This window comes from Neltuma alba, unplaced genomic scaffold, assembly GCF_004799145.2.
Source record: "Neltuma alba isolate B1F8T4 unplaced genomic scaffold, ASM479914v2 tig00012532_pilon, whole genome shotgun sequence".
Classification (NCBI taxonomy): domain Eukaryota; kingdom Viridiplantae; phylum Streptophyta; class Magnoliopsida; order Fabales; family Fabaceae; genus Neltuma; species Neltuma alba.
The window spans coordinates 64,883-79,846 of record NW_021636997.1 but is presented as its reverse complement, the minus strand read 5'-3'; the positions used below and the strand labels follow the sequence as shown (position 1 = coordinate 79,846).

At 40.4% G+C, this 14,964-nt stretch overlaps 2 protein-coding genes across 2 annotated transcripts; one reads left to right on the top strand and one right to left on the bottom strand.

Moving 5' to 3' along the window:
- Positions 1 to 4,826: 4,826 nt before the first annotated feature.
- Positions 4,827 to 7,895, top strand: LOC114728308 (gibberellin 2-beta-dioxygenase 2-like). Its single transcript, XM_028915194.1, has 3 exons — positions 4,827 to 5,236; positions 7,124 to 7,466; positions 7,593 to 7,895. Exons 1-3 carry the CDS (start codon positions 4,857 to 4,859, stop codon positions 7,851 to 7,853), a joined length of 984 nt encoding a protein of 327 aa, XP_028771027.1. The 5' UTR covers positions 4,827 to 4,856; the 3' UTR covers positions 7,854 to 7,895.
- Positions 7,896 to 11,593: 3,698 nt separating this feature from the next.
- On the bottom strand, positions 11,594 to 12,612 carry LOC114728305 (transcription factor MYB108-like). The gene is made up of 3 exons (XM_028915191.1): positions 12,453 to 12,612; positions 12,168 to 12,297; positions 11,594 to 12,059 (listed from the first exon to the last, which is right to left on the bottom strand). Exons 1-3 carry the CDS (start codon positions 12,610 to 12,612, stop codon positions 11,594 to 11,596), a joined length of 756 nt encoding a protein of 251 aa, XP_028771024.1.
- Positions 12,613 to 14,964: the final 2,352 nt, after the last annotated feature.

Below are 14,964 nucleotides of genomic sequence, written 5' to 3'. Positions count from 1 at the left end.
AAGTAAGCAAACTAGTGTAAACAAAACTACAAACATAAAAGACAAAATATGTTATGATTTATATTTGGGATCAAATCAAAACTACTATAAGAAGTATTATATATGATCCATGAAAAATAAAACGGACACTGCTCCATATGTTTATAAAATTTTAGATTGATTATCACTTAAATTATTTAGTGGTTACGATAATGTTAAAACGATATTACATTCAATTTGATGTCACTGATTAAAAAAAAATGTTCTGGTAAAAAAAAAAAAAGGCATACAAGTTATAGGACGAGAAGATTACACTTTAGACTCCAAATTCATCACACGAAATTGTCCAATTTACACAAAATGATTAAGATAATGCGCGAGAAAATTACAACTCAACCTCAGAAAATGTTAATCTTAACCAGTGAACCACACGTAGCCTCTCGCTTTTCATTTGAGTCAAAGGCCGAATGAGCTGGGCGCTATTGGGGCAATATTCAGGAGCGGGCCGAATCATGTGATAGGGCATCTTCTTGAGTGGAGGCGTATCAACTGCAGGCCCATGAAGATATATCATGGGCTTCAAGAAAGTAGGGGCCCGTTTGAGGTTGGGGGGAACAAATGGTAAGGATGGAAGGAGGAGGCGGAAAACAAATAAAGAAAGGAACAAGTTGGTTGATGTTGTGGAACAAACGAATAAAAAGGTGATGAGGCATGTGAGCTTGCTTTGTGGTTGGTGTTGGTATAATAATAATAAGCAGCTTGCAACGAGTTGAAACGCATCTGGGAGAGGCATGGAGTGGTTGATAATAACCAGCACAAACCCCTCATTCAAAATCCAAATCCCCAACAGCACAGCTCCTCCCTCACGCCTCCTCCATATTACCATCAAATAAACTCTCGTGTGTGTATCTCACCTAAACTCCCCACCTTCGGGGTCCCATTATTCCTTACTTTATGGAGCTTGACTTCCAAGCACTTTTCCCTCTCCCTTCTTTATATCTCTATATATGGCAGCATGCTTTCAATAATTCGGCAAGTTTAGGATTGTGCATGCTGCCCGAAAGCTCGCTCAGCCTTGTCCTGCCCGTATTGCTCGCCACCCTGTAATAGTAATATACACATGTACAATAAAGTTTTTTTGTTATTTAATATTTCTTATGCAATACTCCATATGTTGATTTTATAATTATCGTGGGGATTTTTTTTTTATGATTGTATTAAAAGTTCAAATTGATTCTGTCAGTTTAATATTATGCAGAGATAATAAATTAATGTCTAAGCTTGGAGAGGGCGTTGAAAAGTAAATGCGCCAGGCTCACTCGGGGAGTCCACTCCGGATGCCAAGAAATCAACTTCAGGGCTTTGTATTTGATATTTTAAAACGGGGACACAGTTCGGCTCAATTTCATCCTTTGCTCCTTATACACTCCACCTTTCGTTTTCTTCAATGCTCTTCCTAACACAACCGCGAAAGGGATATTTGGCCTCTATAGCTATTCCTCCCCCCCCCCCCCCCGGGGAAAAAAAAGTTATTAGACGTACGTGACGCCATATGCCTGTTCCTTAATTTATTTATGCCAACAGATAATCGATTTCATTAATCTAATTTTTGTTCGCAGCTGAATGGCGGAATCCGTTGTTATTTTCTGTTTGTTATTCTTCTTCAAAAGCTAGGCCGTTCTGTAACACTTGATTAATTTATTGTGCGTATGCCCTCTATACCGTCAAACTTGGTGGACAACTTAATTATTTTTCTTTTGAAGAAAGCCGGCAAGACAGAGATCAGATCGACAGGGAAACACATGTTAAAGAATATTTCAATACGGGATGAGTTAACTTTCCGTGTTCCCTGTTTGATTGAATTAAAAGGCCACGTAGAGAGCCATATAAAAGGGCTCCTCCATATGATCGTGATCATGCGGCGCACAATATAACCTTTGTCGAATTACATAAACTCCCTGTGAGGGCGAGGAGGTGCAGTGTCTTTGTTCTCCTCACTTCAATTTAGAAAGGATGGCAACTGGAAGAGCCTGAACATGGGGCACATTTGTAGAAGCAGTGCGTGGTTGTTCGATTAGGTGACAATGTGAGGTCGCGGGCATGGCTCGCTGTCCTCCTCATGCTCATCCGAAATTTATTGGACGGCAAAAGTGCAGAATATATATGACTCTAATTGCGTGTGTGATTAATTTATGCTAATTTGTGGGCGTAGTTACGGAGGAGAGAGCAGGGTGTGTGTGTGTGGGAGGGGGGCCACCAACAGGGAGCATATTATAATAAGGAGGAAGACGAAAAGGGCGCTTTTGTCCGCATCGTTGCAGAATACTGAATATCATATGTTTCTTGGGGGGCATCCTTATCGCCAGGCGCCGATATCAATATAGTAGCGGAGCGGGGGGGAGCTCTATAGGTGAACAATGCAGGGCATATTCGCTCTGCAGATGAATTGCTTTCGTACGCATTATGTCCCTTAGTTTATCGAGTAAATGAGAAGAGGGGGCGGTGGGGTCCCAACACTGATTAAAAAGTAAGCATCCTCCATTATTGCTTCGGCTTTCAAACCCCCTCCCCCCCCCCCCACACATGCCTCCCCCTTCTGATTTTCGCTTTTGTTATCTGGCAGTCTTGCGGGCGAGAATTATTATGTGATGAGATGAAGCCGGAGGAGGAGTTGAATTAATGGTCGTATAATAGTAGCAGAGAGTGCGTATGAATGGACTATGGAAATAGTGAGAGCAAGTGGAGGAGAGGTGGATGAAGAAGGAATAAACAATGAATGATGTGAAATGAATCATGGATGGGACTGGTGATTAATTAAATTAACCAATTATGAGGGGGGAGAGAGAGAGGGAGAGCAGGAGCCAATGAAAGGAGGACAGGAAGGCAGAAGTTGAGAAAAAGGGCAAAGGTCGGTTAAGGGGAAATGATTATATAGTGAGAGCGGCATCCTTGGGTGAGGAATGCGATGCGTGTCTGACGCCGCCCCTCTCCCATATGGGCCCTGTTCAGTGTTCACCCCCAAAACTAATGAACCCTTCTTCTTTCCTCGGTTAACCATCTGCTGCCCCCGGTCCTCTTGCTCTTATTCCCGGCCATGAATAATATCCGAATAGTAATTGGTGATGGGAGAGGAATGCAGTGTGAGATGGATACAGGTGTCAGAATGGAGTGCGGTAAGAAAGATGCATGATTGACCTATCATTATTGGGAGTAAGTGGTTGGTCCAATCACATCGCTCACTCATGTAATTTTAGGAATCAAGGCTTCTCACTACGTGAGCCGCGAGCATACCAAATCCTGTCCCCTCCTCCTGTTGCCTGTCTTACTGCCAAACCTCGTCCAGCGTTTGGTCCCAGTTAAAAATATTTTACAAAAGGGGAAAAAAAACCAATCCCAACCAAACCAAACCGAGAGGACAGGCCCTGTCTAAATTATATTGATGCTTCGCGGCAGACGCTACAAGACTGGAATAATAGTGTTCAAGTGAAAGCAGACAAACCGCCCCCAAATCACAAAGACAATTAGTTAGTTAATAACATCAATAATAAGATTAAAAGAAACGCATTGATCCTGCCACGCCCAACAGTGCCCGCGCGATTACTGCTAAATGTCTGCCTGATTAATGAGCAGAATCCTTCTTTATCCGTGGAATGAGGCTAATGAATCTGGTGCGTTCATATAATTTAGTTGCGTGCAGCGAGCAGTGGGCGGAGGAAATGGAGAACAGAGAACGTGTCTCAAGTCTCAGCTCAACAAAAAGCGCCTGAGAGAAAAAGGGCACCCGACAACGTCTTCTGCAGATATCTGAAAGGCCAGATTCCTAGTATTCCAGTTTGCCAACATTTACTCAGCATCATCCGCTTCCCACTTCTGACCTTTCCCGTATAAATATATTAATCAATAGTCATTTACATTTTTCCCCCTAAAATATAAATATCTTTTTATTAGAAGCAATCCTATCGGGTACTAAATATAGATACCTCTTTCTGTGGAGATTCAAACCTCAGTTTATTATGTTATGAGGAGTTAATCTATTTTGCTTGACTTAATTCTTATTGATTAATACTCATTTACATATTAAAAAGAGAAAGGCATATAAAATGAAACATTATTTGAAAATAGAAAAATGAAAAGCAATGAAACATGGTCAAAGTTACCAGAAGAGAAGTCAAAATAAAAGAGTGGAGGAGGACAGAATAGGGTTCATTTTTTGGAGGGTTGGGCGGTAATAAGGAGCGAACGGCGACAAAATGGCAAGAACAGCTAGGCTCCGTCCTTTCTTGCACCACATGTAAGTCTAGCCTCCTCCCACCGTCACATCTACACTTGCGTTGTGGTTTAGTCCTTCTCTTCTCTCTCTTTTTGGAACTCCCCTCTCCTGTGCACGGTTCTTGGATTATTAAACTTTTCCCTTTTTCTCTCAACAAAAAATTACTCATAGTACTCCAATTAAATCGAGACTCACATTTTTCAGTTCTCCTTTCTGTAGATCGTGCAGAGAAGCGTATGCCAACGTGTCTCACTTCCGACCTGACTTTGAGATTAATTGCTCCCACCAAGTCAATCCCTTTTCATCTCATTTTTACCCGAGTTGGATATTTATTAAAAAAAAAGTCCACGCCCCCTTCATTAAACATCCTTAACAAAAATCAATTCCTTAATTATTATATTATTACTAAAGTGACCCAGTACCCCCTTCTCTGTCTATCATATTATTAATCGCCTCCGCCTCTCTCTCTTCCCCCCCATCTTCCTCCTCCCCTCCCTTATATATACACGCACGCACACAATGCCACCTTCTCCAACCGCAGCTATCCCTCTGTACATGTTCTTTATATCCGTCTCTATCCTTTCGCATCCCTTGCTCCTCCTCAGCTATGGTCGTTCCCTCTTCAAATTCCATGAGAAGCAAGAAAACAAATGCCGTGGGAATCCCGACTGTGGACCTTTCCGTGGAAAGGTCAGAGTTATCGGAATTGGTGATAAAGGCCTGCGAGCAATATGGCTTCTTCAAGGCGGTGAACCACGGCGTACCGGAGGAGGTCATTTCCAGATTGGAAAACGAAGGAATTAAATTCTTTTCCAAATCCATCTCAGAGAAGCGACAGGCTGGTCCGGCCACACCGTTTGGTTATGGTTGCAGAAACATAGGCCCCAATGGCGACATGGGTGACCTCGAGTATCTCCTTCTGCATACAAATCCTCTCTCCATCTCCGACAGATCCCAAACCATCTCCAACAACCCTACCGACTTCAGGTGACCACTTACTGCAACTACTTTAATTATTCTTTTATCTTTCTCCCATATTTATATGTACTTCTTCATTAGTTACATATTACAGTCTTCAAACATATTAAAAAGTCGCGTCTTATAGAATTAGTATAACAGGCACAGACACAGGGTTGACCAAAAATTAATCTATACTATATGGATTTGACTTGGATTTATATATAGCAAAACCAAGAGGAAGAGGGGGAACAAGAGCCTGGTGTGTGTTTCTTATATGCCAAGCAGGATGGCGGGTCTGTGCTGACTCTCTGCTGAGTAGGACTTAAAATTTTCTTTCTTTAACCTACGCTGACGTTTGGACGATCATGAATCATTGTGAATCTTAATTCGTTCATTGTTTTTTACTGACAGCTGGCCGATGAACGTACAGTATAGTTTAAGCTGATTGTGCCCGCCAACTGATGTTTGTTATGTGTCCTAGACAAGACATGTTTTATTTTTGCTGGTCTCTCAAGCGCAGAAAGAAAAAGTCAGGATATTAAGCTTCACGCTTAATTTAGTAAATACATGATTAGATGATGGTGTGGACTTTCTATTTTTGAGTAGATGTGTGGTGTATGTATTCTTGTTTTCATGTGGCTGCTTCGTCTGTCTGAAAGCGACTCGCACGCACTGTGTTATATGCGCGTCGGGACCGATTAGTCGGCCATCCCACTCTGGTTCCCGACTTTCCACGGGGTCCTCCGTTCTTGACGCGTCTAGGTTTTTAACTTAACATCGTCATGATTTTCTCACCCCTCCTTGTAATTATTTGATTGTCTCCCTCTGTCTACCGCTTGATTCCTTGTAGCGTATGTGAATAAGCTAAGCTTGCTTACGGCTGAATTTTCTATTAATTCAGAACTGAACAGGTTTGCGGCAACACGTGCACTACTCCCACATGCACATGTTTCATTTCATATTTGTTCGCAAAAATAAAATATATATGATTCAAACTAAACTGCACGCACATGCATGTTTTTTGTTTTTTGTTTTCCTTGTTTATTTTAATCAACATATATACTGACACGGCTTTTGTTCTGCGCTGCTATTGAGTAGTGTATATATTTTTGAGACACCATACGTCATAGCAAATCAAATAAAACTAATTTTACAGGAAGAAATGAAATGACTCTGCCGGATGAGCTTCTAATCAAACTATAGCCAGCCAGATGCGGTAAGTTGCATGGAATACTGGCGATGTGAAAATGAAAGTAGGTAGGCCCCCGCCAGACAACAAAATGTAGACTGTGCACAACTTACTGGTGCCAGGGGGATCGAGTGGCATCCACCGCGCGCGTCAAGTATTCGTCTACTAATTTTCTGGAAGAAAATTATGATCATAACAGTGGGCCTTTCCCTTGTAAATCATCATGTGGAATTGGTTAGTATCTGGCTGTTCAGCTAACCACCGATGATTACTTCGTGGAATGTATACGTGAAAACTCCACGAGCATCTAAATCTTTTGAATGAGTTATGAGCGAGCCACCAACAGTCCAGAATTCATTAAATAGGACACAAGTACAACTTGGCAAACACTGGGGTATGCTTGGAATGTACATATATATATGTATGTATGTATGTATGTATGTATGTATGTATGTATGTATCGATTTCTACTTTGGGCAAAACGCCAAGTGAGCACATAATCATGCTGCTCAAGGAAAATACTAGATTCATAACCAAAAGTCAGAAAGACATCAATAACTGGAGGATTATTAAATTGAGAAGTTGTATATAGAAAAATGCGCGCTTGATATTCTGAAGGATGAGAAATGAGATGAGAATATAGAGAGCGTGTGCAGAGTGTAGAGAGTGGGAACAAAAAATGGGCAGAAGGAGTGATCGATGTTTTTGTTGTTTTGTGGATGCAGTTGCGCGGTGAATGATTACATAGAAGCAGTGAGGGAAGTGGCGTGTGAGGTGGTGGATCTGGTGGCGGAGGGGCTGCGGGTCCCAGACAAGTACGCCGTGAGCAAGCTGATCAGGAACGTTCAGAGCGACTCGGTGCTGAGGATCAATCACTACCCTCCAACCAAGAGCAGCGCCAAGCGGGACCCAGCCATGGGTTTCGGGGAGCATTCAGACCCCCAGATACTGACGATCCTGCGGTCTAACGAGGTCGGAGGACTCCAGATCTGCACCCGGGACGGGCTCTGGATCCCAGTGGCCCCAGACCCCCACGAGTTCTTCGTCATGGTGGGCGATGCCCTCCAGGTTGGTGTTGCCATACCCACACTCTGAACGAAATGAATTAATTCTCGGAGCGCATCATGATCATGCTGACTATGATTATAATTAACGTATTATTTTTATTTTATTTTATTTTTTTAAAAAAAGCAGGTGATGACGAATGGGAGACTGAGGAGCGTGAGGCACAGAGTAATGAGAAACAACACGAGGAAGGGAAGAATGTCGATGATGTACTTCGCGGCACCGCCGCTGAGCTCGTGGATAACGCCGCTGCCGAAGATGGTGTCGGCGGAAAAGCCAAGTGAGTACAGGCCCTTCACCTGGGCTCACTACAAGCAAGCCGCCTATTCCCTCCGCCTCGGCCACTCTCGCCTTGATCTCTTCCGCGCCCACCACCCCCTCCTTCTCTAGCCATTTTCCTTTTCTTCATTCCTTCATTTTAGTGTTCAAATGCACATAGATAGCTCTGTCCCTTGTAATTGTAGGGTATATATTTTTTGTAATTAATATTATAATATTTCCCTTTTAAAAAAGGCCCACATCTTCATTACTCTGATTTCCCTGAATTCAATTTCTCCAACGCACATTCTTCACAGCACAGTAGTTTCGTCGTGAAATTACAGTCATTCGAATTTCGACTCCTTGAACCGAAATATTCACAAAATTAAAGTTATTGGATAATTATATTGGCCTGCAGCCCTGCACAGAGCAGGCTGATCGATACATGGGAAAATATCGAAACTCAACCACATGGTCAAACCCGGTTTCATCTTCGAGAAGCCTTCTTTTGGAATCAATTGCACTGCTCCAATATTAATATTAATTGCGTTTCAGATCAGTCACTGTGAGTCCGCAGCAATTCTTGAAGCCTTTGATTAGGTATATACCTGCGAAAATTGCATCTTACCCACATCTCGCCCTGTAGGGCTCGTAACTTTGTGACAAGGTTTCTGTGTCATTGCCATTTGACCGGTTTTTTGTTGAAGAGTTTAATAATATATGGCACTGATGAAGACATCCCCCCCCCCCAAATTTAAAAAAGAAAAGCAGAGACACATGTCACGTGCGCAACTAAATGCCATCGAGGCCAACGAAAGGCCTCCTTACTAGAAAGTGAAGGCTTGTTGTTGGGCATCAGCCTTACCAACAAAGACAACAAATCTGGTCGCAGCAGTTCCATCAACCAACTAAGGTGCATGCATATTCCTCTTCCTGAGCAGGTTTAACTACACGACGACGTTGATTAAAACATTCCCCAAATAGCATTCTTGGTGAAGAGTAACCATCTTCGCTATATCTGTAATTATGTCATCTTTCACTAGCAGTGGATGTCTAGATATAGAAGAAAAAAGAAGCTTTGAACCTAAAAAGTCCGCAAAAAATGGTCCATTGAACGCCACTTTGCTAATAAATACATAATTCCAAAGTTAGTTAAACTGCATTTTCATCATCATCATCATGCGCAGAGAAGATGGATGAAATCTATGCCAAATCCTCTCAAAGACTCCAACGAGGTCAAACAAGAAGATAACCCACAAGTAACCGTCAACCTATATATTAATATATCCTCTTCATCACAAGGTTGTCCAACGCTCTTTGACTTGCCGAGATTGTGGTGACGCGGCTTAGATGGCCAACTAGGATCTTTTAAAAACTTGCAAGCCAAGATTAATTTGCATGCACTAGTCTCAACTTTCGAGCTCATGTTACATGTTTTGACACTCAAACATGCAAACTGAATGAAGCAACTACTTTTCATGCCGTATAATTCAGTCACGCGATTCTATTGCAGCAGTTATATCAATACAAATGGAAAAACAGTAGAACACAAGAAAGTCGAAGAGGGAATTGTTGTCCAAGCAACTCAGAATTGTCCCACCAGGAGAAGAAATGTGAGGTTTTGTAGGTTAGGATGCTAGAAATATAAAGGGAGGGCGTAGATCAGAGAGGGACATATCTGATAAACGCTATCTTGCTTGTCTAGCAAAATCTTGAGAGCACATGCGCAGACGCTCCCATCATGGCTTCCATCTTGCTGTTACTGGAAGCCTTCATAACATGCCGTGAGGGCAATCATGAACTAATGGTGCCGATGAAGCAGAGGAGGGAAGAGGAAGCAAAAGGAGAGGTAGGAGGCATCGTGAGAGCCAAGAAACGAGGGGAAGAATGGAGCAGCAGCGGCAACCTTGATTGCTTCTGGAGCTATGACCAGCAGACCCGAGCCTGGAAACTAGGAGAGCCTGGCATTTGGCCTTAGAAGAGTAACCCATTAAAGCATGAAATGATATTCTCTTCTCCGTATCTATTATTATGTTTTCATGTTTCATTACCTTGGGGTTTGGTGGTTTGATTAGTAGGCGTGATCAAGCAAGCCTACCCTAGTAGTCTCTGTTGAGCATGCGCAGCGTTCCATTCCAGTTTTCATCATATGGTAGGAAACTTGTGGGTAATAAATTTAAAAGGGGAAATAAAATGTTATTGAACGATTAATGCTGATCTTAATTTGGGAATTGCGAGCTGTGAATGAAAGCTAAGCATGCACAGCGTAATTGCAGGGGCGCAGAGTATAGTTCCAACAAAAAGGCTTAGCATCAGGCTCTCCCATCGACCGAGCTTCAACGTAGCTCCTCAATTCTCATATACCTGCTCTGCTGCAAAATAGTATGATACTCCTCTGCTCATTATTACAGGATCTAATTGGGTATTTAATATTAATCTTATATTTAAGATCTATTTTAGTATTTCACGTATTTATCAATTTTTTTTTTCAAATTAACCCCATTGATAGATGGCAGAGAAAATTGAGAAAGATGCTTAGAGTGTTTTAGGAAAAAATATCATATCAACTAATTTAACTAGCATTATTAATCTACTCAAATTAGTTAATTAGACTATATATTAAAGACTGTAGGAGTAAATATACTAGTAGGGAAGTATATCCGCCTTCTTTAAATATGGGCCACGACATTCTGTTTTTTTTTTCCCCAGAACCCTACCTGCTGGTTTAAACAAAAAAAATATTTACATAAAAACCAAATCATAATTTTAAAAGTGATTTTATGATATATATATATATATATATATAATAAATATGTTAGAAGAGTTTAAAAAGTGTTTTTTAAATCATTTCTGCTTTTAGAAACTGATCTTATCAAACATACAAACTACTGTGGATATTTTAAGATTTTCAATCAAATCACCAACATTATTATCCTACCAACCGAGACACAGGTCTTGACTCTTGCGTGCTTTGCCGGCAGCCTCCTCACTAAACCCACAGTCACCTTACCCAGAATCAAGCCCAAAAGCCCAATTACGAGTGGCAGATGGAGACCTTGTGAAAAGCAAGATATGTACTAATAGGAGGTTGGGTCTAGCGAAAGGGATTAGTTTTCCACAATGTGGTGAATTAAGATTCAAATCATCTCTCAGGAGGATACTTATGCTTTAGAGAAAAAAAAAAAAAAAGCAAGATATGTGCGCTTATCTCAATTGTACCCTGTCGAATTGAAGCAAGACCTAGAACAGATTGAAATCGAGAAGTGTTTAAATTTCCATGGCGAAAGTTCTGTGGGTAATGATAATTCAAAGCACGATTTCATTCAAATAACACGGGGGACGGAAAATAAAAAAAAATCGTGAGTGTTGTGCTAAGATTGATTTTATGACGTCAAAACACAGCGACGCGAGGTCAACTGAGTCAGTCTTCATGCACTACTGGACTGAAAGAAACGTTGAAATTAAACTGAGGGGCCATATGATACAAGGCAAAGTTGCTGGATCACGTAATCATATCTTCTTCTCTTCCACTTCCCAAACCAACGTTTGATTCGGGTTTTGTCTGGAATTAAACGCACAAGTCCAAACACAATACAACCCCACCACCATTTTTCAAACCCCACTCTGGCTACCATTACTCAAATATATTCAGCGTTGATTGGTGGGCCCCACTTACCAGCTATTATCAGATTAATCAAATATATTCAGCGTTTACTGAGCGCAGCTCTTAGCTAAGAGCCTATGATCATACATGCAAAAGAAAAGAAAAGAAAGGATGGTTGACTGAGTATGAAAGATGGCTAAAATACTGTTTAAACAAAATGGTTGCGAAGGCTGCGGCCCCAAGAGTGGCTTACTTCTAGATATTAAAGTCAACCATGGGTCGGATTAATCAATATCTCACCGGACAGCTGCTGTTGCAAGAACCAGGTGTTTTCATCCGTCCAAGAGTCGGCAACTCCAAAACCACCGGTCGCCTCAAGCGCTTGCATCTCCGACGATTCCACTTGTCCTTTTTCCGTAAACCTGCAAAACAGGTTGGACCCGGAGAGAGGAGGAACTTGCGCATGAAGTAGTTCGGAGTGCGCCGATGGCAGCGCCGTGAGACAGTGGTCGCTATGAGCTTGGGCATGCACAGGGCCAGGTCCGGATGAGGATGAGGAGGCCCGGATCCTCTCCAGGAGGCGAGGCATCCATAGGAAACGCAAGGCGTCTCTAAATTGTTTGCTATTCTCGTCGCATTTCAATCGTTTAGCCTGTCTCACCACTCTCGTCCTCCAATAGTTTTTTATCTCATTGTCTGTTCTGCCTGGCAAGTGCTGCGCGATTTTCGACCACCTTTGGAAAAAGGCATTAAAACAGAGGATCATTTATCTCAGTCAACAAACAAGTCATCGCTGATGCAAATTAGGAACTCAATCGTACAACTGTAGAAGCAAAATATACCGATTGCCCCAGCGGAAATGGAGGTCGATAATCAAGAACTGTTCTTGGAGTGTGATATTGCCGCGTCGAACCTTTGGACTCAAGTAGTTTAACCATCTTAGTCTGCAGCTTTTGCCCGTTCGCTTAAGATCTGTCCTCATTTATTATATACCCTTCAACTTATCAGTTACTAACGACAGAAGCATATAATCACGAAGAAAAACAACAAAGAAAGGTTGGCGTTGTGCAGTAAAGGATATTTTAACTGAATTAAAATTAAAAATAAGGATGAATACTTGCCTGCACAGCGAGCAACAGAGCTCCATCGGCCTTCGCCGTAAAGGGTGATGTAGTTGCTCAGAATAGAGTCCTCTTCCTCTGTCCATGCACCTTTCTTTATTTCTACTGTCTCTGCTTCATTACCGCACGGAGCGGATGAGCCACAATTGGACACACTTCTTGTCATGGTATGCTCCCCGCTGCAATCTATCTCCCTCGGTTTAGAGTAAGAAAAAATCCGGACTCGTATTTCTCAAAATGAATGTTTTGGTCTAATTATATAGTTCAACACGCTTAATTAAGAAGCAGATTGCTTGAAACCGTCGCCTCAATCTGTATTGGATTTAGAACTAACTAGACGGAAATTTAAATGTTTGCAGCCTACACTTGTTAATAAATTGTCATCAGTGCGGTTCATTGTTGTTTACATGTAAAACATGAATTAAAAAAATGTAGAAGGCTTAGCTACCCACCTTAGAGGTTGTGCTCTTTGAAATTTTTACGCTGGGAGCTAATTGAAGCACCACGCCATAATTATAATTTACATTTGCGAAATTAAGCCTAATATTTGATCCCTTGAACACAAATAGTCACACTGGTGGGTCCTATAATGCAAAAGGTTAGGGCAGTGGGATGCCAGTGCTGAGTCGCATAAAATAATTACCTTTACTTACAGCACAATTGATGATTACTAAATAAGCAAATGAAAAATGCTTTTTGACCTGAGCACTTTGATGTTTTTGACCTTGTTATTTTGAGCTTAGCCTCTGACTTATCGTTTTTCTTTTTTAGGGCAGGGTAGGAGAGGAGGGGAAGGATGGGATAAGGGAGCATGACAGGGTTTTAATCTTATCTTATTTGGTTTGATTTAAAAAAAAAACAAAGAGAAAAGAATATTTAAAGATCTCTTGTTTGGTTCAAGGGAGGAATGAGAATGATAGTAATAATCAATTTACTATTTTATCTCTATATATTAGTTTATATTTTCATTTATATAATCCTCTGGTCTATAATACAAGATCTAATTGTTAAGTTAATTTTTATCCTAAATATAAAACTTATTTCTCATATTTATCAATTTTTCTAAATTACTCTTATTGATATTCCCTCAACTATAATCAAGTAAAAGAGAGATGGAGGATATTAAAGAAGGTGATTATAGTGTTTTAAGCAAAACATATCATATTTTTTATTATTAACTAATTTACCCAATCAAATTAGTTAAATAGCTCTTGTATTATGGACCGAAAAAGTATTATATAAATTTATTTACATCTTATTTCAAATTGTAAAATGGTATAGTTCAATAATTATTCAGTCTTATCATATTAATATTTAAAAATTAGTACAGTAGTTTTTTATTTTAATAAATACAATATAATTTAAATAATCAAATTAATAAATTTTATATGCTCCAAAAAAAATTAAATTTTCTTTCTTTTCCTATTATTTGTTTTCTTTCCAACTTTATCTTAATTAATAACATAATTAGATTTGTAAAAATTAATTCATTTTGTAATAATATAATTTTTCGTTGCAATATTTTTATTTTAAGTTAATTTTTATTATAATATATTTTTAATTATAATAATATCTATTTTTTATTTTTTCTTATGATAATATATTTTTATTTAAAATAAATCTTATAATAATATATTTTATAGATATTAATGAAATATCACAAAAATATAAGAATAAAATGGTCTAGTATTTTGCCTCCATTTCAACAAATCCCAACTCGAGGAAGCCAAAATGGGGCAAGGGAGGCTCTCTCCTCCCCTCCAAAATTTCTAAATTTTTCCTCCCCTCCCCTATCATTCCCTCTAACCAAACACCCCCTTCCCTTGGGGCCATATTCATAGACGCAAAAAGGAGAAACCTCTAGTATATTCCGCAATCCTGCACCGGGAGCGGGAGCAACCGCATGGCTAGAACATGGAATCCTTTATTTTCCATCAAACAAGCATCCGCGTATTAGTGAGCTCAACTATTGACTCTCTATGGTATCTTCTCTGCAGCTATTTGATCTTTCTGTATTCTTGCCTCAAACATGAAAGTCCCCTGTTTCTTGCAAGTAGTCCAACAATTCAGCATTCGTAGCATCACTGATCCCTAATGGGAGTAATCAACAATCCGATTGTCATAAACTTATATGATAACACCGCCACAGCCTGCACAGCCACGACTTCCTTTACCATTTAGCAGCAGCATCATCATTGAATTTCACTCATCCGTCCCATTCAACTCATTAACACATTCTGTCATCCTAGGAGTAAAGATGCCCCTATAGAGCTAATTCGGATCCTCTACACTATTCTGCGTTTCTACTACGCAGTCTTAAAAAAAATGTTTATTTAAACCTGTATCAATTGCGGCAGAACTTTCTTGATGATCTCCAGGTGCCCAAATCTTGAAGTCTTTCGAAGTTGAGCAGCGCAATAATTGTGCATAAAGAAACTTGGAGGCCAGCATGAAACAGTCAGATGCCACACTGGTTAAAGAGAATTGCTCCTTCAACTATGGAACTGGTCCGTGTAAG